The sequence below is a fragment of the Cupressus sempervirens genome, chromosome 11 (assembly GCF_028749045.1).
Source record: "Cupressus sempervirens isolate cs-2001-9-10 chromosome 11, ASM2874904v1, whole genome shotgun sequence".
Classification (NCBI taxonomy): Eukaryota; Viridiplantae; Streptophyta; class Pinopsida; order Cupressales; family Cupressaceae; genus Cupressus; species Cupressus sempervirens.
The window spans coordinates 761,173,599-761,196,582 of record NC_143128.1 but is presented as its reverse complement, the minus strand read 5'-3'; the positions used below and the strand labels follow the sequence as shown (position 1 = coordinate 761,196,582).

Genomic DNA, 22,984 nt, shown 5'->3' with positions numbered 1-22,984 from the left:
TGGGAGATATGCTTGGATAATTACACCATGATACAAACGCTCACACATCCGTTCGACTAAAAAATCATCTCTTTACCAATTTGGGCAAAATTGCCCACTTTTTTGACTAACTGTTATATCAAACCAAGATCTCTCAAAACGAAAGGAAGATTGCATGAGAAAACCACAGTGAACATTGTGATAACAATAACTACTGGATCAAAAAAGGGGTCTGAAGGCACTAAAAAGCTCCACACTGCCAAAAGACCAAGGGCCATTTATACACAATCATGGTCCTCGACTATGTGAAACTGGATAAAAAGTTGTTCTTTTTCTTACAAAGATAAGATGGGATCAGTAACATTGCAATAGGTTCAATCCATTGATTTATTTCTTTAAAATGTGTCACTTCCCCAACCATCTGCATGCCAAATATCTGCTATCATTATCTACATTGTTAGCTGGTAAACTCTGATCATCAATTACCAGCCCTTTCATGTCATTTGTCAAATCCTATCTTGCATCCTCTAAAAGAGAAGGCTATTGAGATACCACGGGCCTTCCCTTCTTCAACAGGCACACTTATTGGATGTAAATTTGGAGAAACAGGCTTCCTTGGAACATTTTCGTTCTCTTTCCCCAACCTTCACCTGTCAAGTTTGGAAACTGAAAACAGATTAAGTAGCCATTGTTCAATCAATACGGGGGAAAGGTTTGTGATATTCTGAATGATCTGTTACACTTAAAGTTTCCACAGCATTGAAAATGATGTAAAACATTTTTGCACTTCACATAGGTTCTATTGTTTGCAAATCCTCAATCAACAAAGAATTCTGTTACCTTATTCCTTGTATGAACAAAATTTTAAAATTTTGGAGTCTAATCCTTTTCCAAAAATATGCCTCAATTTATTTTTAATTTTCATTTATATTATTTTAAAATTACTTTTCAAAGTAATTTTAATTATTTAATTAACTCCCCTTGTTTATAGTTTATACCTTCAAAATTAGCATACTCCTAAGAAAAATGTGAAAAATTCCCCAAGTTGTACCTAGTTGCTCGAAATGTCAAAATTCCGAACAATGGTTTTTAATGCTCAAAAAATGGCCATTCACAACTTAAAAATGCCAAAAAATGCTTAAAATTTGAATATTCAAAACCAAATGGTTTAAAATGCTCAAAAAGTGAGTGTACATAACTGAATGGAAGGTTGTGAAGGCGTAGATTATGATGGGAATAAATGAAAGAGATTATGAATGTTGAAAATACAAGCATCCATAACTTCCAAAAAGGTTGTCGAGGCTTAAAATATGAGCAATCAAAACTAAATTAGTTATTAATGCTCAAAATATGAACATGCATAACTTATTAAAAGGTCGGGAATGCTCAGAAAATGAGTGGGCACAAGGAGTTAAAGTTAAGAATGCTCAAATTATTGACATTGCTAACTTGGTTGCGAAAATTCAAATTCCAAGAGTTTGTAACTCATTTCAAGAAGAATGGTAGCTGCTCAATATTGGATCATCAGAGGTCACAGCATGCAGGCTAAAAGAGATGCTGCCTTATGAAATGAAATGATGGACATGTGAATACAATTGAAATCCTGATTCATTTGACTGCGAGCCTTGCATGTGTCTTCGTAGCCCAAGCTAGAAGGACTACATGGACATTTCACAGAGCATGATAAAGGTAGAACTTTGTTGAAAAGTAATGACTCAAATAGTCGCAGAGGATGTGACAGATGAACGTCTATTCACATATAAGATAGCAAGTGAGAATTTGATGAAGTATGGCACAGCAGAATACTTTCAGTTCATCCACATCTTGTCAAACATTGCATTCTGAGTGTGAACATTGGAAATATGGCTCTCTTTTTTGACACTCAAAGAAGTATGGTCTTGTAAAGTTATTTATTTTGGTGCTGAAAAATGAATGTGGAATGGCGTCAAACCACAGCCATGATGTCTGAGTTCTCACACAGAATGCTTTTAGTAGTGGCATCTTAATAGGGTTTCTATGAAATATTATAAACATCTTTATTGATATGTGTCTGAAAAACAAAAAGAAGAGGAAATACATGCAAATGGTTTGGCCGAATGCGTTAGATGCGCATATATTTTACAGGTTTCCAGAACATCATATATGAGTATATTTTTAAAGAGAGCATGCCTGACACAGATATGTCATCTTAGAAGATATAGATGAAGCAATTCCACATCATTCCAATCATTCTTCTTCTTTTTCCAAATCATTAAAACTTAAAAATAGAATTAGCACGACGGGGTTCAGATTTTTGGGAAACAGTTATAATCTTAATGGTCTGACTTACAAACGAAAGTGATAGAAAATTCCCAGATTTATACTTTAAAGAGAGCATGCCTGACACAGATATGTCATCTTAGAAGAAAGAGATGAAGCAATTCCCACATCATTCCAATCATCCTTCTTTTTTATCAAAATCATGAACACTTAAAAATAGAATAGACACGATGGGGTTCAGATTTTTGGGAAACAGTTAAAATCTTAACGGTCTGACTTAGCAAATGAAAGTGATAGAAAATTCCCAGATTTAATAAATCTGCTCAATGTCTTTGAAAAGATGTGGTATCACATTATTGTGAATACATTAGAGTTGGAAATACTTGCTCAAAGTTATATAAATTATGCAAAATAATTCACAGAGCACTTGATTATCCAACATTTACAATGTAATGATTTTAGTTCCACAGTTAATGTAGCTAGGCAAAAAAAATCATTAGGAACTTTTAAGTGAATGCAATCGACAAGTTGAAGCCTAGCTCAACAAATACCGTCACACCTGTGCAGAATGGAAGATATATAATAGAGTTGTGTAAAATGCTTAACAGAATTCTTCAAAGAAAATAAAGTTGGAATCAAGGCGAGTGAATTATATGACAGAAAACCTCAACGGTATGTCATCTCATGGAATTTTATGACTACATAATTTATACAGAAGAGAAATGGTTTGGAAGGTTTTCACAAACAATACAATTGCAATGGATGGAGCTAATCCAGCAACTTGTTCTAATGCAACTCTTCTTGCATCAAAATGGAAATCTTTGAACCAGTGCAGGGGCATCCATAATATTACGATGGAAGGGTGAACAAATAAATTCTTCTGGCCTGAAACAGCAGAATTTGTATTAATGGCAGCTCAGCTTGATGACATCATCGTACCATTTGGAATTGTTGGGGAAGATGATACTGCAGCATTTTTTCTTGATTATGAGGGTGTGATTCAGATCCCTGTTTATAGTGACATGATAAAATATGTGAATACAGGAAAATTCATAATGTCAGAAGTAATGCATCTGGGAATTTTCTAACCAGCCATTGTACGTGCCATTTGTGTTTCCAAATCCTCTAGGGTCTCTAAGGTCGCTGTATAGTTTATTTGGGAAGCCAATACTAACTGGTGGGAGACAGGATGAACTTGAAAACAATGTTACTGCAGATAATTTATATTTATAAGGAAAGGTGAAGTAGAAGCAACAGTAATATATTTGCTACAAAAGAGAAGAAGATCAACTTTTGGATTCACTGTTCAAATTCCTCACGTTCATGTACCTACATCTCAAATTGGGGTTCCCAAAAGAAGTTGGCTTCAATTAGTTGTATCATAGATATTTGTGACCAACAAGTTTGGTTGGTACCATTTCACAACAACGAAGCATATAAATTGAACAAACAACGAAAGACACTGCTCAATTTCAAGAATATTATTGAGTATATCATCGACAAAGAAGATGATATGAACCTTCAATTCATGGTAAAGCACCTGAGCAAGACTTGTAGCTCAAAGATGAACTATCGGCTAGGATGCTTCTTTACAAGATGCCAAGAACTACATTGCAATATCATTTCAGAAGTTTCCAGTGTATATTTTTTCAGTTACAATTGGATGGGAAAATCATATTAACTTCTTTGGTTTATTTGTACAAAATGACTTTTGTCACTGTTTGTCAAAGTTAGGAAGTTAACTATTTTTGCGCAAAAAATATTAAGGTTAATAACCTCTTTCAGTTTGTGCAAAAACAAATTAGTTACTTTTCTGAGAAAGGAGGTCGTTATTTTGTAAAACCTATAAATGCAAGGCAAATAGTAATGTTACTTTTATGAAGTGGGAACTATAGAGAAATTGTTTTTGATTTATTGTTGAAGAAAGTTTTGAGGGGACCCAAAACCCCGTACAAATAGATTTTAACGGGGATCTAGAACCCCACAAACAAGAAACTCTGCTACCAAGTGAACAAAAGGTCTAGCAGTCCACTACAAAACAACAAGCAACAACCAAGAAAGATAGATCAAATAGAGACCAATTGCGAAAGGGAAAAGAAGAACCAGTCAGCCATGAAGGAGAGAAACCCTTAACCAAAAAAAATACCAAGGAAAACACTAGAATTTTCCTTTACCTCCTTTCTAATGGGAGCAACGATTCATATCGAAATGAGGAGAGGATTTCTTATGGTGTTTTCCAGTAACTGGGATCCACCCTAACCAACGAGACTGCCACCTCCGAACTGAGAATAAATAAATCTGTTGCAAAAGAACCAACAGAAGAGACAAGGGCGGATCCAAGAACAACAGTTCCAACAGCAACAAAATTGACTCCAACAAGGACCACGACCCAAACAACCTCCACCATTGCAGGGGAATGCACAAGAGCATCCAAACCAGCCATCTTGCTACCCACAGAAATGCAAGGAGCAGCAATTGGAACAGGTACAAGGACATGAGCAACATGAAAAGTAGGCTCAACAGTGGGGGTAAGCTTGAGCAAGCTTCTTAGCAACAGAGTAGTGTTTAGAAGAAGCCCTGTTCCACTAAGAAGAAGCCTTATTAGTGTTTGGCCTTTGAAGACTGCAATGAGCTGCCAAATGTCCAGCGTTGGAGCATTTTCTACAATTGAAGGGAATCCCTTCATAATCTAGTGTCTGAGTCCAATTGCTCCCATTAGGAAGCCCAACTTTAAATTTCTCAGGTAAACCCTTTGAAATGTCCACCACAACAAGGATTCTTGCATAAGTAGAATGCAAAATATTTGATGAATCTTCATCAACCATCAAGAAGTTACCAATAGCTTCCCCTACCGTTTCCAACAAAGAATCAACCCAAAGATGAATAGGAAAGTTAGGGAGCCAAACCCATATTGGAAACTTAGTAAAAGATTCAATAGCAGGGGAGAAAGTGGGCTGCCAAGGTTTCACCATCAACAGGTGGTGTTAATTCGACTAGGAAAAAGAAGGGCTACAAAGGATCAACTTCCGATCCCCAATTTCATCAAACTTAGCAATGAAGAACCCCTTAGCCATGGGGAAATGGTGGACAAATCCAAATAAATTAGGTTCCCATTCTCTGGAAATCCAAGCATGCAACTCTAAAAGACTCGACCAGAGACCTTGAAAGCTAAAGACCATTGCATGATCAGAGAGAGTATCAATCTCCTCCGCTATATCTTGCTCTACATTCTTCTCCAACCTGAGCAAGAAAGGGGGATAGACATAACATGTATCCTTCTCCTTTGAGGGAACCGATGAACTAGAAGCAACCTTAGTAGCAAAAGAAGACCTGCTTGAAGCCCAAGCATCGTTGACTTTCCAGGCCTACCCGTAACCACAGGTGCAGCAGAGGCCACATTCTCTGCCTCACCAAGCACTGCCGCAGCTGATGAAGAAGGCAATAAGGAGGAAACATACTTCCAATTGAACCCTGATCCAGGAAAAGTTGTGCCATGAGTAGAGAGGAATTGTTAGAGATCCGTTGGCTTGACATAATGTACGCACCATTCCATGAACTTGTATATTTTCAATGATACAATAAAGAAAGCATTTTGTTTGTATGTTTGGATGTGCTTTTTAGTCATCATTACTGATTTATCATATGCTAAGTTAGTAATGTATGTGAATTAGTGAACTCTATTGGTTTCTAGTTCAAAAGACATGTGTGATTAATGAAGCATATTCATGCCCTGGTATCTTGGTTTGAATGTGATAAAATAACTTATCTCCTTGTATGTTGAGATATGTTAATTTTATTTCATTATTGCATACTTAACCTTTTATGTGCTGAAATTGAGATATGTTAATTTTATTTCATTATTGCATACTTAACCTTTTATGTGCTGAAATCCCCTTTGTAATTTTTTTACATAATGAATCTCAACTTCTATTCGTATGTCTACTGTTGGGGTTTATGCTATGTAGTTCCTGTCCCTTTTGTAATTTTTTAACATAATGAATCTCAACTTCTATTCGTATGTCTACTGTTGGGGTTTATGTTATGTAGTTCCTGTATTCGTATGTCTACTGTTGGAGTTTATGTTATGTAGTTCCTTCAGTTTTGCATTTTGTCCTTTTGTACTTTCAGGCAAAAATTACACAAAAACATCTAATACCTCTATCATACAAGGGAGCTGCCTCTCTCAAACGCAGAGGAAGATTGCAATTAGATAGTGATCTAATTGCAATCTCTCCAACTGTTGGCATAGTTGTCACTGCCCCACAGCGTAAATGGGGTCAGTTTTGAAGATAATATCCCAATGACAAATCTGTTTACCAACACATTCTTGAGAAAAACAAATGTTAGGGGTTTGTAGGAGTTAAGAAATCTGCGGAAAATGGTGATTTTTTTTTGCCTACCATTGGATTCCACTATTTTGTTCATAGCATTTTCTCATTATTTTTCATTTCAAGTGGCACAACCCTCTTTGAAGTGTGCAGGCTACTAGCTACACATGTCATATCATCGGATTCCTCATTTGCATCTTGTCACTTCTATTTGCAATAGATTGATCTTAAACTAGATTAGCAGGCAATTGATACTTGATAATTCCAAGTTATGCATATAGATCTGCATTGGACAACTAAAAAAGTTTCAAAAGTGAGTTCAATGTAATGGAAACCTTTGGGTAATTGGTCGAGAGCATGATTAAATGAGAACAATGTGAAGGTCTAAAGAATGAAATGAGAGTTATATATGGCTGAGATGAATGGATGATATGACTGATGATTTATCAATATGGATGTTTGAAAGGGAGACAGGTGACGAAAGCTTACATGTACATTGTAAACCTTACTCTAATTTTTATATGCCATTTAAAATAAATTTACTCATGGGTTGTCAACAGTGTAACACGGGGACGCGTCCCCCCCCCCCCAAATTGGGCCGTTTCGGAGACGGGGACGTCCCCGGGACGGGGGGACGGCGTCTCGGTGTTTCGGGCGGCGCCACTTAGAGCGCCACCGCCGCCGGAGACGGTGAGACGTCTCCGAGACGGCTAGAGGTCTCCGAGACGGGGGAGACGTCTCCGAAACGGCTAGAGGTCTTCGAGTGTGGGGGTGCGGGGGGACGCCAAGGAGTCTCCTTCATTGAGGGGGGACGCCAAGAAGTCTCCTTCATTGTGGGTGGACGCCAAGGAGTCTCCATTGATTTGACATTTTGATTTGGACTCTAGGAGACTTGTAGTTTTTGTTTGCATTATATACTTATTTTGATATCATGATTCATGGCACATGATACTTATTGTAATCATCTTTATGTCATGACTCATATGATCATTGATTACTATTAGATAGTAGAATCTAGATACTCATACTATTGATTTGAAGGTTGATATATAGAGTTTAGACTAATATTTATTATTTGCTGATGTTCAATGTTTAATGTTCATTGTTTGTTTGTCATTTGATCACGAATCATGATATTCCAGTTGATATGGTATATGCTATACCATATGTATAGTATATACACCCCTACTCCTTCCGCCACCCCCCCATCCCCCGCCGCCGTCCCCCCGCCGTCCCCCCGCCGTCCCCAAATCAAGGCTCCTCTGTCCCCCCGTCTCGGAAACTTGTCCCCCCGTCCCCCCGTCTCCCAGGGTGGTGTAACTATGGTTGTCAAGTTTGTCGTACTCAAAATTGAATAGTCATTCAACTACACACGTCTATGCTTCAATTGTCCACTTCAATGCTTTATTGTATAATATCTTTGGGTTGATTACAAATTTAGGTATCCTAGTTTATATAAAGTATGATTAGTTATTTATCATCTGGAAGCTGAACTATTTCATCCTATCTGTTACTTGTTCTTACCTCTAGTGATAAACTTCAGCTTAAAGTTACCATGTAAAGTGAAACTGGTAAAAGAAGAGATAATCTTGCAATGAGGAAGAGTGGTACCACTTGCAAGATAAGTCGCTAGAAGATGTTGAGTTTATGCTAGGAGTGTTTGGTGTTTTTGAATAGGATAATAGAAATAAGTTTGTTTTCTAAATTGTATTTATGGAAGCATTTATGTACAAGTACAGGTAAATTATTAATTTTCTATTTTCAAGGTTCTTTCTGACTGGTTGAGTGGCAACAATTGTCCCTTGGACCTTTGTAACATTCTAAATGCACCTTACTCATCTCATCTCTTACACTTTTTGTTCAAATTGAACACTCATGATTAGCATTTTGTTGCCATTGCCAACAATTTTCCTCATTAAAAATAAGTCTCTGATCACTGCCTTTCTATCATATGGTTGCCATTCCACCAAACCTTTTTATCAGTGCTATAGAAATCTTTGTCGACGTGGATTTGTTTGGCTGATTTTTAATGTAGTCTAAAACTTGACCCTCATTTTTTGCAGTTGGGCTTTTGTGCATTTGTTTGGTATTCTTACATTGGCATTTGAATGTTTGTGTGGGAAATCATCATTCCCAGTTGATGGTAGAAAGAATGACAAGTTTGTAGGCTTTTTTAAACTGGGTGGTAGGGGCCAAGTCTTGCTGAGTCTGGGTTGCAAGGAATTCCTCAGGTCTGCTCATCTATGGACTTTCCAAGCCTGGGTGAGTATTGCAACTATGCAAGTTCTGATAGTCTAATTCTTTTGTAACTTAAGTTCATAGAATTTCGGTGGACTTAAGAGTTATACTTTTGTTTAGAGAGGTGTGTTTAGATTAGTCCTTTTTCCATATCTTTTAGCCTTTATTTGAGGTTGATTTCAAGATAGAACGATCTCTCTTTTATTGGAGATTTTTATTATGATGCTTAGTGAGATACTATGTGGGTTTGCAAAGTGTATGGCCCTTGTGAAAATGCCTAGTGAGATCAAACATACATGATACCCTCCATGATTCATAAAGTTTGGAATACAGTGAATTGGGACAATATCCCTGTGTATGAACATGGCATTCTGTCTTATATGTTTGAATTATATTTGAGATATTGTTCCAACTTCCAACAGTGTTAAAAATTCAGGTCAAATCTGAATTAAATTCATAGAAGTTAGATCTCCCACTCGAATAGAGTAACATAATTAGTTGGTTTCTAAGTTTTACTAGTTTGCCAAAGTTTTATTTGTAATTCGTAAACACCATTATATGACTATTTTTTCATGTATCATACGTAGTTCAGCACAGCTTCCCCACTACTGTCACTGTCTCCCTACTTCCTCTTGTCCTCACAAATTTAGGCCCTTTGTCCTCCTGTCCTCAAAAGCTGTCCTCACATCCCCTCATCAGGAAACTCCATGGAACTATGATCTATACTTAATGCTAGCCAGATTTGAGCCATAAGCATTAGTAAACGAGCATTGAGTTTGTAACCAAGACAATTGTATGCACAGAAGAAAAAATACTTCTTGGTAAATTTTTTGGCAAACCAAAAGATCAAGTTTTAACTTTTTTCTAATTGTTAGGATAAATTGGGAAAGAAATCAGGTTAGGGTTAGGAAATCTCAGAAAAAAGTGCAGAAAAAAATTGTGACCTTAGAATTTTTTACAAAAAATAATCAAGATGTCAGCACAAAAATCTCATTTAAAAAAAATCACAATTTTTGTTGTTGTTGCATAATATCAACCAAGAAACTGGCATAGGTGGTAACCATAAACAATAGAACTCAAGAATTGCAATATTTTTGGAAACATTCATTTCTTTAGAACTTCTGAGGTTTTTATACCCCTATTAACCGATGTATGCTTTAGCTTCTGAGTTTTGTACACACATTAAACTGATGTATGCTTTGCAAGTGCATCATTCCGTCTAAAACTTGTATACCTTGATAGTTCATCATTAACAATCTAACAAACTGAACTATCTTCTCATTGTATGGGAAGAAAGTCAACACTTTTTTTATGTTAGTTGTAAAGCATGTTAAGGAGGAGGCTACACATATTTATTCTAGCACGGATTCAAAATGCATTTGAGTTCTGAAGGGATCATGAAGTAGATGAGATCAGGTTTTGCCTTTTTGGTTCATATTTACAGTAACTGCTATCTTGAGTAGTTAGGTTACTGCCACTAAGGTAGTGTTTTCTTCAACCTAGACGGTAGTGAGCTGCTTTTGATGGTGAAGATCCTTCTATTAACAGCACAAACTATTTCACTATTTATTCAAAGCAAATCAAAAATCTCTGGACATTGTATATGAAATATCTTAAGGTTCTATGCATGTTCTCTTACAGGATGAGTTTGCAAAACCCTTTGAAGTTGATGGGATTGCAAAGGAGATAACATTAGGTTTTGATTTATATGCTTGTTTTTGGTGGGTTTGATACCTCTTTCTTCATTGTACTTTTGTTACTCATGAATGGCCAGGTTTTACTGCTTTAGCCATCTTAAAGGCAATATCTCCCTGCTCATGTAAAGACACCTTTACTTGATCCTTGTTGCTTGAGAAAGCTTAATGTGTTACCCATTATACCTTTGCTGGAAGTGATTTATTCAGAAATGAATTGTGTTTGTTGGCTGAATAGTGACAATCTTTCACTTGTTGCATCTTCATTTATGCTGTTCAGGGGATATGAGTAGAGAGTTTGATGAAAGTATTTGAAACTCCAAATGTCTGAATAAAATTGACTTTGAAATACCTTCTTCACTTAAAATTGAAATGAAGCAGAAAGTTAATCATAGTGCATCAATTGCTTGCTACTTATTGATTGAAAGGAAGTCCTGAGATAATAACCCTTGTAAGCATGCATCATTCTATAGAAAAGGAATATTTATAATAAACTTAAGCCTTGCTAGGAGTTTCTGTATCTTCCAGTCTATAAGATCTGGATTGTCATTTTGTGCCTCTGTGATTTATGATCAAGGTAAAAAATTCATGAACCACTCTTTGACAGAGAGATTAGATTATTAATAAATGAACATGATAGAATGGGTCAAGAAAGCAGGAGAGTCAGGGATCTGACAGAATAAAATGAATAAGTAAGAGAAACCTTTTCAACACTAAATAATAATAAAAACAAAAATAAAATAGATGAACAAGAGAAAATAGGTAAAGAAAGCAGGAGGCAGCATAAAAACACTGAAATATGTTTTTGAGGGAGAATTCTTGATACCCTCCATTGAATTAGCAATCAATAAGATATTCATTTGATTGTTTACTCTCTTCAGACACAACAGTTACACACTAAAAAAAGGTCCACAGATTGCCAATTTTCTCAGCATTAGTCTAATTATGTGTAATTTCATGACTCAGCAGTATTCATGGTTGACTTCGACCATAATTTCTATTTTGGCTCTTATGTCATTATATTTGTCTGGCCTCTTTGTTCACCTATTTATTTGACTATCCTCAAATACCAAAACTGTGGCATCTTCAATGAATATAGGGTGTTTCATAATGAGTTCATGTTCTGTGAATGCTCATTTCTCTAGTCTACCCTGATATGCATATGCATAGACATATACATAATGTATGTACATGTATATATATGTCTACATACATACAGACATGCATATGTACATACATACAAGTGGGTGTTGTTGTGTTCTTTAATACTTGTTTGAAAAGAGATCTTCCCATTTCCCAGTGTAGGAAAGACCACAAGCATAATGTAAATCACCTTTTAAAGTTTAGTATCAAGATTGTCCGTAGCAGTTCTAAGGCCATTTCTAAGGGTCCCCCAAAAGGTTTGCATCATTCTTATGTACTTTCTGTTATTTGAAAATCAATCCACATGGATCATAAAAAATCAAGAATGAAAATAGATATGCAGATTTTTATGAAAAGACCACCAAACAGTCTTGGGTTTGCGAGGTTGTATTTTTGTGTAGGATGGATCTACATTTGTAGAGTCAAGCATAGAGCCATGGAAATGATGATCTCAGATGGAGTAATTTTTAATATCAAATAAAAAGATGACTTCTCTGCTTTTATTGCCCAGGGAATTCTTGTAGGGCGCAAGAGGAACATTCGAGCACAAACATTAGACACAATTAAATCCAGAAACACAAACAACTTAACAAGCAATAATTATAAGTAGAAGTGGGAATTGGGAAGTATGGTTTTACACTGGGGAGAAAAAATAAAATGCTGTATAGATTCAATTCAGTAGAAGTAGTTGGTTCACTGGTCTAGTAAAGGCTTATACAACTGTGTATCTATTTAATGGAGCAACATGTAGATTGTATTCATAGGAACTTATTGTGCCTGGTGTTTTTAATTTTATAATGGTATAAGAGCATACAGCACTACCAAAGCTGATTTTTGCTTTTGGAGGTTTTCTAGGGTAAAAGTTCATGAGTTTAATGTGTGAGTTCTTTTATTTTGCCAGCATGTTGCTTTTCTATTTTGCTACGATATTTCTATCTTTAGCACTAAAGTGTTTTGGATCAAGTAGAATAATTGTTTAAATTTTGTGGTTCTTACTTCTACATTAATCTGAGAAAATGGGCCAAACATTTTTTTTTTTTTTTTTTGGGTAAATAAGCTTTCTTATCTATGTATGTTGATTGAGCTTGGGTGGAATGTTTCCTTTTTCTGCTTTTGTTATGGGATTTCCTTATTTGCCATTCCTGGTGCCCCTTTTTGTTAAGGACCTTATGAAAATGGAATTCCTCAAAACCAAGGTTTCAGGATCAGAAGGCTTTTGGTGAATGGCGTATTCATTACTGTGGCTTTTTGTGATGGACAGACTGTGGTAAGAGTTTGCCTAAATGCAAGTGTTCATTTGTGTTTTCCTTTTGTAAAAACTATGAAATGAAACCATTGTCTTGATCGTAGGAGAGGTTTGGATAATATCATTTTTAAATTTCTCCATTCACAAAATGGCCACATGAAGGGAGAGGGATGAGTTCATGGCAATCCCTTCCATCTGCTCATAGATATCTCCTAGGAAAGTGAAGTAAGTAGCCTTTGTAGAAAATCTTGGGATGTGCTTAATGAAATGTGCTTTGATGATAACATTTGGCAAAGAGCATGCTCACAGGGACGTAGGCAGCTAAACAAGGATGCTAACTTTTGGTATACCCTAGTTCCATGAAATGTTGAAGAAGCTCAATCTTGGGATGTGACAAAGAAGATACACACAATTTTCATTAAACTAAATAAATGTTGTAGAAGTTGATGATCCAACCCCACAATCCAATAATCATCAGCAAGCATACAGCTTGTCAGAAAATGGAGATAAAGCAAGAACTATATGCTTAATAACTTCAGATTTCTGTATTGATGCCCAAATAATAATTAGTACAAATGGACGAATGAACCTTTATGAAAGGATGAATCAAACACTAGATTCAAACCCTAAAGCAGGATTAAATTATGTAGTGCCAAGTATCACCATCATAATGAATGAGACAACATAAGCAATTATTAGCCTAATTTAATAAAAGGAAAAAACACCCTTGTTTAGCTTGAGTGAATAAAGTAATTAAAGGACCAAATCAATAAAAGATTTAGATAATGTCCTAATTACTGCAACAGTCCCCCCTTAAGATTAACTTAGGGAGAAGCTAAAAAGAAAAGGACGAATGCAAAGATGCAAGCAGGAATATATCCCAATAACAAAGGTCTGATTGGGTACACATTTACAAACCAATGTTACTCTCACAAATGGATAGAAGGAGAAAAACCTGAAGTTAAAAAAGAAGATAGAGACAAGCAAACAAACAATAATAATTACTTTTCATACTTCAATATTAGTCTTCAAATTTGATGTCCATCTATATATTCTAGATAAAATTTTAAGAGTATGAATATGCTAGTTTAATTCAATCAATTAATTTATTCGCTACAACCCTACCCTCCCTATTCTAAAAGGTGTGCTATTTCCCATTAACCGGATCAACTGAAGCTTGGACTGGATATGACTCTTCTGAACAAGCTACCAAACAAGAAGGGATGCTTCAGAGTCTCGATACTGGATCTTTATCTCTCACTTCATCTGCATCTGTGTCTGGCAGCAGAGTCTTGAACGATTATGGAGAGCGATATGTTAATTAGTAGTCCAAGGCTTCCTGGAAGTCAATCTCCATCTCAATCTGTGTCTGGAAATGAGCGAGGTGTGAGAGACGCTTAAGCGACTGCTAGTGGTGCTTTTCCAGAGCCCAATGAGCCTTGACCGTTGCATTTGAGTCTGCCACAGACAACTGCTTATAGGGAGAAAACCCCTTTTCAAAAGAGAGGAAAAACTAGGAAAGAGCATATGTGACAAGAATGAAGAACTCAAGGTGCTGAATCGATCGCAAAGTAACAATCGATATACTGCCCATAGGAGAGAAAGGAAGAGACCATGTAGCCCCCCCGCCTCTCACAGTAATAGAGAAGCTCCAATGTCAAAGATGAAGGCTCAAAGACAAATGTTCATGAAGATAGAAGAGAAGAAAATCATGTTCCTCCCATTAGGAAAAAACAAGTCCTATGGCCAAGGTAGAAGCAACTCAGTGAATGGAGATGGAAGGAATAGTTTCATGGTGTGTGCCATGGAAGTTTTCTCAGTTGTGCATTTATCTGAATTAAAAGATGCCAAATCAGTTGAGGGAAATTCAATCAAATGTAAAGATACCTGATGAACAACATCAGAAGGCACCAAAGATGGAATGAAAGGAATGTTGGAGCTGCCATCAAATAGGAAGTGAAGATCCTCAAGAATGTCCCCAGTGAATGGAATGTGTGATGCATCCAAAACCCTGCGAAATCTGGCAAGTACTCATCCCACAAAGCAAAAATTGGAAGGCAACTATAAACTCCTGAACTGAAGTGATCTCTGAAGAAGCAGGAGGTGGAGGAGGAGGCACAACATAGGTCTTAGGAACAATGGTGGATGAACTACTTGAAGGTGGCTCAATATTATGCTCCGGGAGAAGGTTCTGCAGTTCATCAAACTTCTTTGCATAACATTGATGTTCATCATGTCCTATCTTAGTTCAATGTACACTTCGGCTTATCCTTCTTTGGTGAAGACCGATTAGAAGAAGAAGAACAATTCAAAGAATCATGTGAATGTGTGTCCTTGGGCTGCTCCTGTGACTTGGAATCCTTGGGTTTCAGTTTCTTGCCTTTTCCATGTGAAGCCTTCTGATCTCTGGTACCTAAATTAATCATTTCATTATTAATGGATATATATCTAAACTAATCATTGCATCAATAATTTATATACCTCTCTATACAAATCTTTCAAAGGCCAATGGACATAAGATATATCTGCTAACTGTCCATGATGTTTGTTATGGCTACAGTTATTTGATTATTCTAGTAGTTTCTATTTTCATACACTAGTTACTTATTCTAGGTGACATTGCTTTTTCTTCCTAAGTTGCGAGTTCGGATTCTGGTTTGGGTGCGAGTTCAACATTCGGGATCGAAATTCGATCAAAATTTTGTTGGGCTGGGTTCGGGTTCGTCAGTACAAGATAAAAAATAAAATAAAAAATACAATATATATGCTAATCTAAACTTCTAAAGCAATTTAGCAAATTCAACCACATTATATATTAATGATTTTGTTCGAATGCCATGACAAAATGTCAAAATATACCACCATATCAATGTTTCAGTTCAAAAACTTTAAAACAACAATGTCAAGATTACTAATCAGTAATCAGTAATCAGTCATAGACTCATATGTGATCAAATATCAATGTATCATCAAAAATCATCAAAGAATTCATCATCATTAGGCAGTTGCTGATTAGAAGCACAATTAGTTGTTGATGGGGACAGCTTGCAAACAAACCCTCTTCGAACGCCCAAAACATGAAAGCCCAAAATGTGAAAGCCCAAAACAATGGTTGTAATGATGTGAAACCCCAAAATCAATTGAGATATCTGTCTTTTAACGCTGCATACACTTTATTAAAGACTTTTAGGTTGAAAGAAGCCCAAAAATACTTTTTTAAAATGTTGAAAAGTCAACATATTTTTGGCCAAATTCGCTTGGAAGTCACATTAAATTCTGCCCAGGTTCATTTTCCACTGCCATATTCGCACCAAATTCTTGCAAATTTGACCAAGGTTCGAAATGCAGAACCCACAGGGAATTTGCCAGTATAAAAGTGAACATGAAACGAATTTGAACATACTACAAATTAAGAGGAATCAAATTTCGAATTTTGCCTTCCAGTAGCGAATGTGATAACTCAGTTTTCTTCTGATGTATAAAACACCATTGAGTTATTTATGTACATACAATTTTATAAAATCTCACAAAGACCAACAGACAAAAGATGTACCTGCCATGAAACCTTTGGTGTTGAAATGCATGTACAAGGATTATGGTGGGAATTGTTTTCCATGTGCAATTAGTTTACTGGATGGTCTATTACAGTGATTTCTCTTTCCAGGTTTGACTATAGAGACAATGATTGGTGGTATTTCCAAGCGGCATTATTACTCTACTGACCATGTTAATAATGCATTACAAGTTTTATGAAGTCTGTGCTGGGAATGCACGTGCAGTATCTTCAAAACAAGAAAGTCATAGGCATTTTCTTTATGTGACCTCGGTTGACTCTATCATGCACAGCACGTTCAAGAAAACTTTGTACACTCTTTACAATGAGACCTATCTTTTATCTCACATTATTTTGGCTTAAAAAGCATAGCTGTGACATTGCCTTAGTTAACATGCACCAGGGACAGCAACTTTAGTTCTCTGGGTTCACCCTGGATACTCTCTAATGTGTGAATGCTGTGATGATGATGATGCTTATAGGAGCTTGATTACATTGATATGCTAGCAGAGAAAAGGTGTCCTTTAAGCTTGAGGATTCCTGTTGCAGAAATAATGGACTGTCCTTTAAGCTAAGACTTCCTAGCCTGATGCATATGTGATATAAGAATACTATGTTAAACAATTCATTGAAGTGAAAGAAACACTAAGAAAGCATAATTAAGTAAACCAGTATAAACTAATGGGACTCTGAGAGAAAATCGCAGAGGAGAAGAAAAGATTGTGCTTAGCATGGATTTTTTTTGCTGCACCATTTATTTCTAGAAGCCTTAATTAACTAACATGTTTTTCAATACTAGATAAATCATAACTAAGGCCCTTTTTTTATGAGCAACCTTAATCATTAGGAATCTTAATTAATAATCACATTGTTTTCTATGTGACTAGTTCTTGTGTCATATAACATGATACATCATATAATATGAAGTAACATATATATGATACATCTGTAGTGAGAGCAGGAGTTGCCCTTAATGCCCTTGCAGATTTATGTGATAAATTAGAATTGGATTGCAACTAGACATTGAAGTAATCTTTCCAATCCCGGTGTTGTGCTTTTAAATTTCTTTATGTTCTACTCAACATTATTGTGTTATATTGCTTTATGGGGACAAATAGTTCTTAAATAACTCTGCCAAAAGTCCTTTCCTAATAATTCTTTTGTCACAATTTTGCCTTCCAGATTCACTTTTAACATAACTATTTTCCCATCTATCATCTGGTCAATTCAATCTTCATGGTGATGTCTGATTTGTTTCTCATTTGAACTATAAAAACAATTTGCAGTTTAAATGTTCTCAGGTAGATAATCCCACGGGAAATATAGAGGCCAGAGTAAAGTGCTCTTTTGTCCAGATAAACATATTTTGCATCTTTTTCTTTAGGATATTAAACATTTGAAAGATGGACATGTTAATATGAAAAGATCCAAGATTTAAAATAGATTGTTGGTATTTAGAAATTTTTGTGTCCTTGGTAATTCTGGAATATCCCAGTGTGAAAATAATGGTTGTACTTTTCAGCAATTTTTGTATATAAATAATCATTTACTCTATGACTTTCAAACAGCATGTTTATGTCTTTGTAAAAATCCAGAATTAGGATCACTCCTTTTTTAATCCTGAAGGAAAGTCTTTGTTTGTTTCTTCAATTTTGTTGATTTTATTTCTATCCTGTAGTGATTGATATTACTTCAGTATTGAAAATTTCAGTATCCTGCATTTTTGTATTTTCAGGTCGGTGGGAAAGACATCAATGAATGAGCATTCTTCTCGAAGCCATTGTGTGTTTACTTTGCGCATCTCAGGAGTAAATGAGGTCTTGTTTTTCTGTTTAAGTAAATGCTTATCTCTTATTGGCGCAATGAATCTTCAGAAGATCGTGGCTAACTGTGCAGCATTGTTTAATTCTATAGATAGGAATAAATGAGCTCACATTTTTCTGTTTTAAGGAAATGGTTACCTCTTACTGACATAGCAAGTTTTCTGAAGATTTAGCTTTAACTATGCAGCATTGTTGAATTCTGCAGAGCACAGAGCAACAGGTGCACGGAGTTCTCAATCTGATTGACTTGGCTGGAAGTGAACGCCTTTCTCGTAGTTGTTCAACTGGAGAACGTCTGAAAGAGACTCAGGTGTATATTGCAATAAAATTCTTAATAGAGTAATGCTAGTCCTATGATAATTGTTAGTCTGATCATTGTCTCTGTTTCTTATGTGAAATCTAATTTCTTTTTCTTATTCCCCTTTCTTCATGTCCAGTAATAGCTATTTGCCAGTGAGTAGATTAGAGATTGTTTGGTAGTTATGGCAAGATCAAAATTATTAACTCTTGAGATTATTTTGGTAGTTAGGTCATGATAACAATTTTGCTTCTTGTGGAGAATGTATTGTTTATTTTATTTCAATTCAATATGATAGAAAGTGCTTTTCCATAGCATAGATATATTGAGAGCAAATAAAATATAGAGTTCAACCCATCAATCATAGAGAACTCCATGAAAATATGGTTTTTCCCTTGCTTCTTACATGCTTTGACATTATCCTTGGATGCAAGTTCTATTTTTGTATTTTTAGAGGGTAAACATATTGGTTTCTAAGCTTCAGAGTGTACATATAATATATAGTTTTGCATAATTTCTGAAATTGTATAGTTTCTCCTGTTTTTCTGCCCTACTGTCATGTTATTTTGTAGTCAAGTGAGTAGAAAATACTGTCTAATTGACCTTGTTCTTGTTTGCTTGTCCATGTATGCTATTTTGAGGTGCCACAAATGAATGTTTTTAAATTACTTACCACATTCAAAATATAGTCACTAAAAGACTAAAAGTAGATTGAAATATTGTCCTTAAATATACAGCTTCTGATTCCATATTCTGATACTGTTGCAAAGACAGCTTCACTCCCAAGGATGTTAGTGAAGCAAGAGTTTTATATACCATCCTATATTAAATTCAAATTGATACTTATTTTAATAAAGATCAATAACACACAGTAAAATGTTGACCAAGTATACTTTGGATACCTTACTGATTTTTAGTATAAGTCTAATTTGAAATCTTTTTGCTTGCAGGCTATCAATAAGAGTTTGGCATGTCTTGGAGATGTGATCCTTGCTATCGCTAACAAGGAACAGCATGTGCCTTACAGAAACTCAAAGCTTACATATTTACTTCAGGTGGGTATTGCCGGGCTCACCTTATCATTATTTATTGAGTTTTATATGTTTGTATTTGCTTGGAAGTATACCAATGACAAAATTCAACTGTTGTTAGTATGCATCTATTGCGCTGAACTGTATGAACTCATAGGGCATTGATTGTTTGTGGTTTCTATATTTGATATATGCAGCCTTGCCTAGGTGGGGATTCCAAGACTTTGATGTTTGTAAACATATCGCCTGATTCAAAGTCCTTGAATGAATCTCTGTGTTCATTGCGTTTTGCTGCGAAGGTAAATACTTGTGAAATTGGAATACCCCGGCGGCAAACTCATATGCGTCCTTCAGATGGCCGATTCAGTTACAGCTGACACACATTTTAGGTTCTCAAAGAAAAAGCTTTGCACTTGGTGTTGCTACCAGTTGCCACGAGGGAGGGCTTGAAATTTGTAGACAACGCTCCTTCGAGTTTAGTACAACATATCTAAAGAAAAAAGAACAGGGTAGTTATTCATTTCTTTATTTCTTGATCTATGTAAATGCCATTCTCAGTTGCACATCAGCTAACATGAGATTATGTCACGGGGCTCCAGTCAACAGTATTGGTTGACTATTGCAGCCTATATGGCTTTCTTTATGGTTCAGTACAGATTTTCATACAGAAGGCTTGATATTGTTGTATGCAGGTAATAGGCATGAGGGTCCCTCATGTATTTGGTCGTTCAAAGGCAATTCATTAACATCCATCATTGTAAGAATCTACACAAATTTGAGCTATTGCAAGTTTTATGGTTAATTATTGGATCAAAAGTTTCCCAAAAGCAGTTGTGTAATATAGCATCTTGAGTTCTAAAGATGAACTGTAAATATTTTACATTGAAAATTTCACCATTCCTTCTAGGTTTTTGTTATGTGCATTGAAGATCAAGCAAATGTGCTCCATGGATATTAATAGCATATGTAGCAATGGAAATTATGCGTGTAATATGAATGTTAATATCAATGCATTGTAATTATTATGTGCGTTATCATTGCAAGCTTTCTAGCATAGAGGTTGCAGTTTTATGATGTTTTTTCAAGCTATCAGAAGTTCTTGGATCCTTTCTTGTAAATTATCCTTACTATGAATTTTGCCAGAATCACCCTTCTGTCAATGATTGCTATGTTCTTCCTGTCCATGGCAGTTCTCAAAAGTCAAAAAGTCTCAGATACTAAAAATTAATCTAGGAGTCGTAAAATTGTGTCAGGCACTTGGTAGTTCCTAAGTTTATCTGTCTATATTACATTACATTCTCAGATTCTCATAACTTCAAAAAGGCTTGCCTTAGTTTCATAGAAAATTCTCATTGTTGCTTTTTATTTCAGTCTGTTAATAAGACTTCTCAGAATACGCAGTTCTTTTTTAACCTTTACCAATGCACAGCCAATTTGGAATTTTTTTGCAGTCGTGTTTATCAAAACGAAGCTCATGAGCCACCAAAAGCCCATGAGCTGCTGTCCCGTCAGAACTTCATGGATCAGAGTTTATAAGAGGAATATAAGGAAGAACTCTACGCCTTGCAATAAGAGAAAATGCACAAATACTGCCCCAATCCAGCCACAGAATCCTGGATGTAGATGAAGACCTGTAGAATTCTCATGAAATTTATCTTGCAATCTTTAATCGCTACCTACCTCATGGGAACCAACTTGATTGAACTGGTTAATTCTTCATATATCAGTAAAAACATCTCTCTCCCGCATTCTCTGGTAAAACAAACAACTCAAGTTTTCTCTCTAAAATAAGTCTAATCCTTATAAGTTGAAGATATCTGATCTGTGTAACATAAAGTAGCATTTGTACTAAAAGGAGGTGCAATAACATAAAGTAGCATTTGTACTAAAAGGAGGTGCAATAGTTAGTCGATAGTAAGATGTGTAAACTCTTTTACACTCCAATATTATTATCTACCTACTTAAGTTTGCTGATAGTAAGATGTGTAAACTCTTTTACACTCTAATATTAGTATCTACTTAAGTTTTAGCAATCTGTAATTTTAATCAACTCTCAACACTTTAACTCTAATCTTAAGCTAATCATGACCTTAACCCTAACTAAAGTTTGCTAACCTTGATTTTAGTAACTACAATTTGCTAACCTTGATTTTAGTACAACGACAGTTGACGAATTGACAAAAGGAGATGGATATACGGAAAACAAATCATTCTCACGCACCACATAACAATAAGTAGGTTTAGCTTGGACATGCTCAATGTGGGTAAATGGGATTGTGTCTCTAATCCTTTATCAGTAATAAATGTAAGGCTACAAGATCACAAGTAAAGACATCCAACTAAACAACAATCTCCCTTGACATTGCTATCTAGAATTCTGTTATGCTCCTACCTTATGCAATAAAACAAACCCACCCTTCGAGAACTTCTCAATTCCCACAAAGATCTCTACTAAATTTATAATCATTTTGAAAACTCGACAAAGATGATTTGAGATGTCTAAAAGATGACATCGCAATTTGTTTATGTTCTAAAATCAGTCACATTGTCGAGCCATATTTTATTGGACGATTGGAAAAATTTACTAGATTTGAATAACAATGAGGGTTTTTGAAGTTCTCATATTGTGATTTGGGTTCTCCCTTTTTCGCAAGTTTTATGTTGGAAACATTGAAACATTTTTGTCTCCCGTGTTCACAAAACAAGACGACCTCTCCGAACCACTCTTCGTTGTAGAGCACTGATTTTTTGGGTAAGACATTCACTCTCAGATCAAACTTTTCCCTATAATAGCCTATCAACTAATAACATGGGCTAAAATTGATATCCTACCCATTGTAGGGTAGATGGTAATTCCTCCCTAATGACAACTTGCATTCAGGTCTTTTGTTAATGAAATGGTACATATATGTGTTAGCAAAATAGTTCTACAAGTCTAGTGGTATCAAGCATTGATAGGTCTATTTTTTGGTGCAACGACAACCACACTTACAACAAGTGGTATTTGAGCTTGGTCACATTTTAGAATGCCCTTAGGTGACGCTAAGGGGGAATTTGTTATCAAAACAGTCAGCGCTCCCCACGTGATTCATGGCAAGGGACTAACTGCCTCTTGTGGATTCTAAAAGTGTTGTGGTTGTATTGAGCATTGATAAGTCGATCTTTATAATCCAACAACTACACTTATACCATGCCCTATATGTATTGAATTTTGAATTATTTACCTTCCTATGCCTTTTGAGATTTATTATGGGGTTGCATGTCTAAATATGATTGTAAACACATTGAATGGATTGGTTAGTGAAGATTGAAGTAATTCGTAAAGGAATTATGTTAGTGAACACATTTTTCCTTTCTTTTAAGTTCTTGATAATTCATAGACTCAATCCCCT

At 35.7% G+C, this 22,984-nt stretch overlaps 1 protein-coding gene across 2 annotated transcripts in view; it reads left to right on the top strand.

The window, feature by feature from the left end:
* LOC149531832 (kinesin-like protein KIN-14C) overlaps positions 1 to 20,419 on the top strand; it is a 50,070-nt gene extending 29,651 nt beyond the window's left edge. For both annotated transcript variants that reach the window (XM_089811808.1, XM_089811809.1), the window contains 4 exons: positions 18,176 to 18,257; positions 18,469 to 18,573; positions 19,512 to 19,616; positions 19,790 to 20,419. In XM_089811808.1, the coding sequence (XP_089667934.1) occupies positions 18,176 to 18,257; positions 18,469 to 18,573; positions 19,512 to 19,616; positions 19,790 to 19,969 (472 nt within the window). In that variant the 3' untranslated portion in view covers positions 19,970 to 20,419. The remainder of the gene's footprint in view (positions 1 to 18,175; positions 18,258 to 18,468; positions 18,574 to 19,511; positions 19,617 to 19,789) is intronic.
* Positions 20,420 to 22,984: the final 2,565 nt, after the last annotated feature.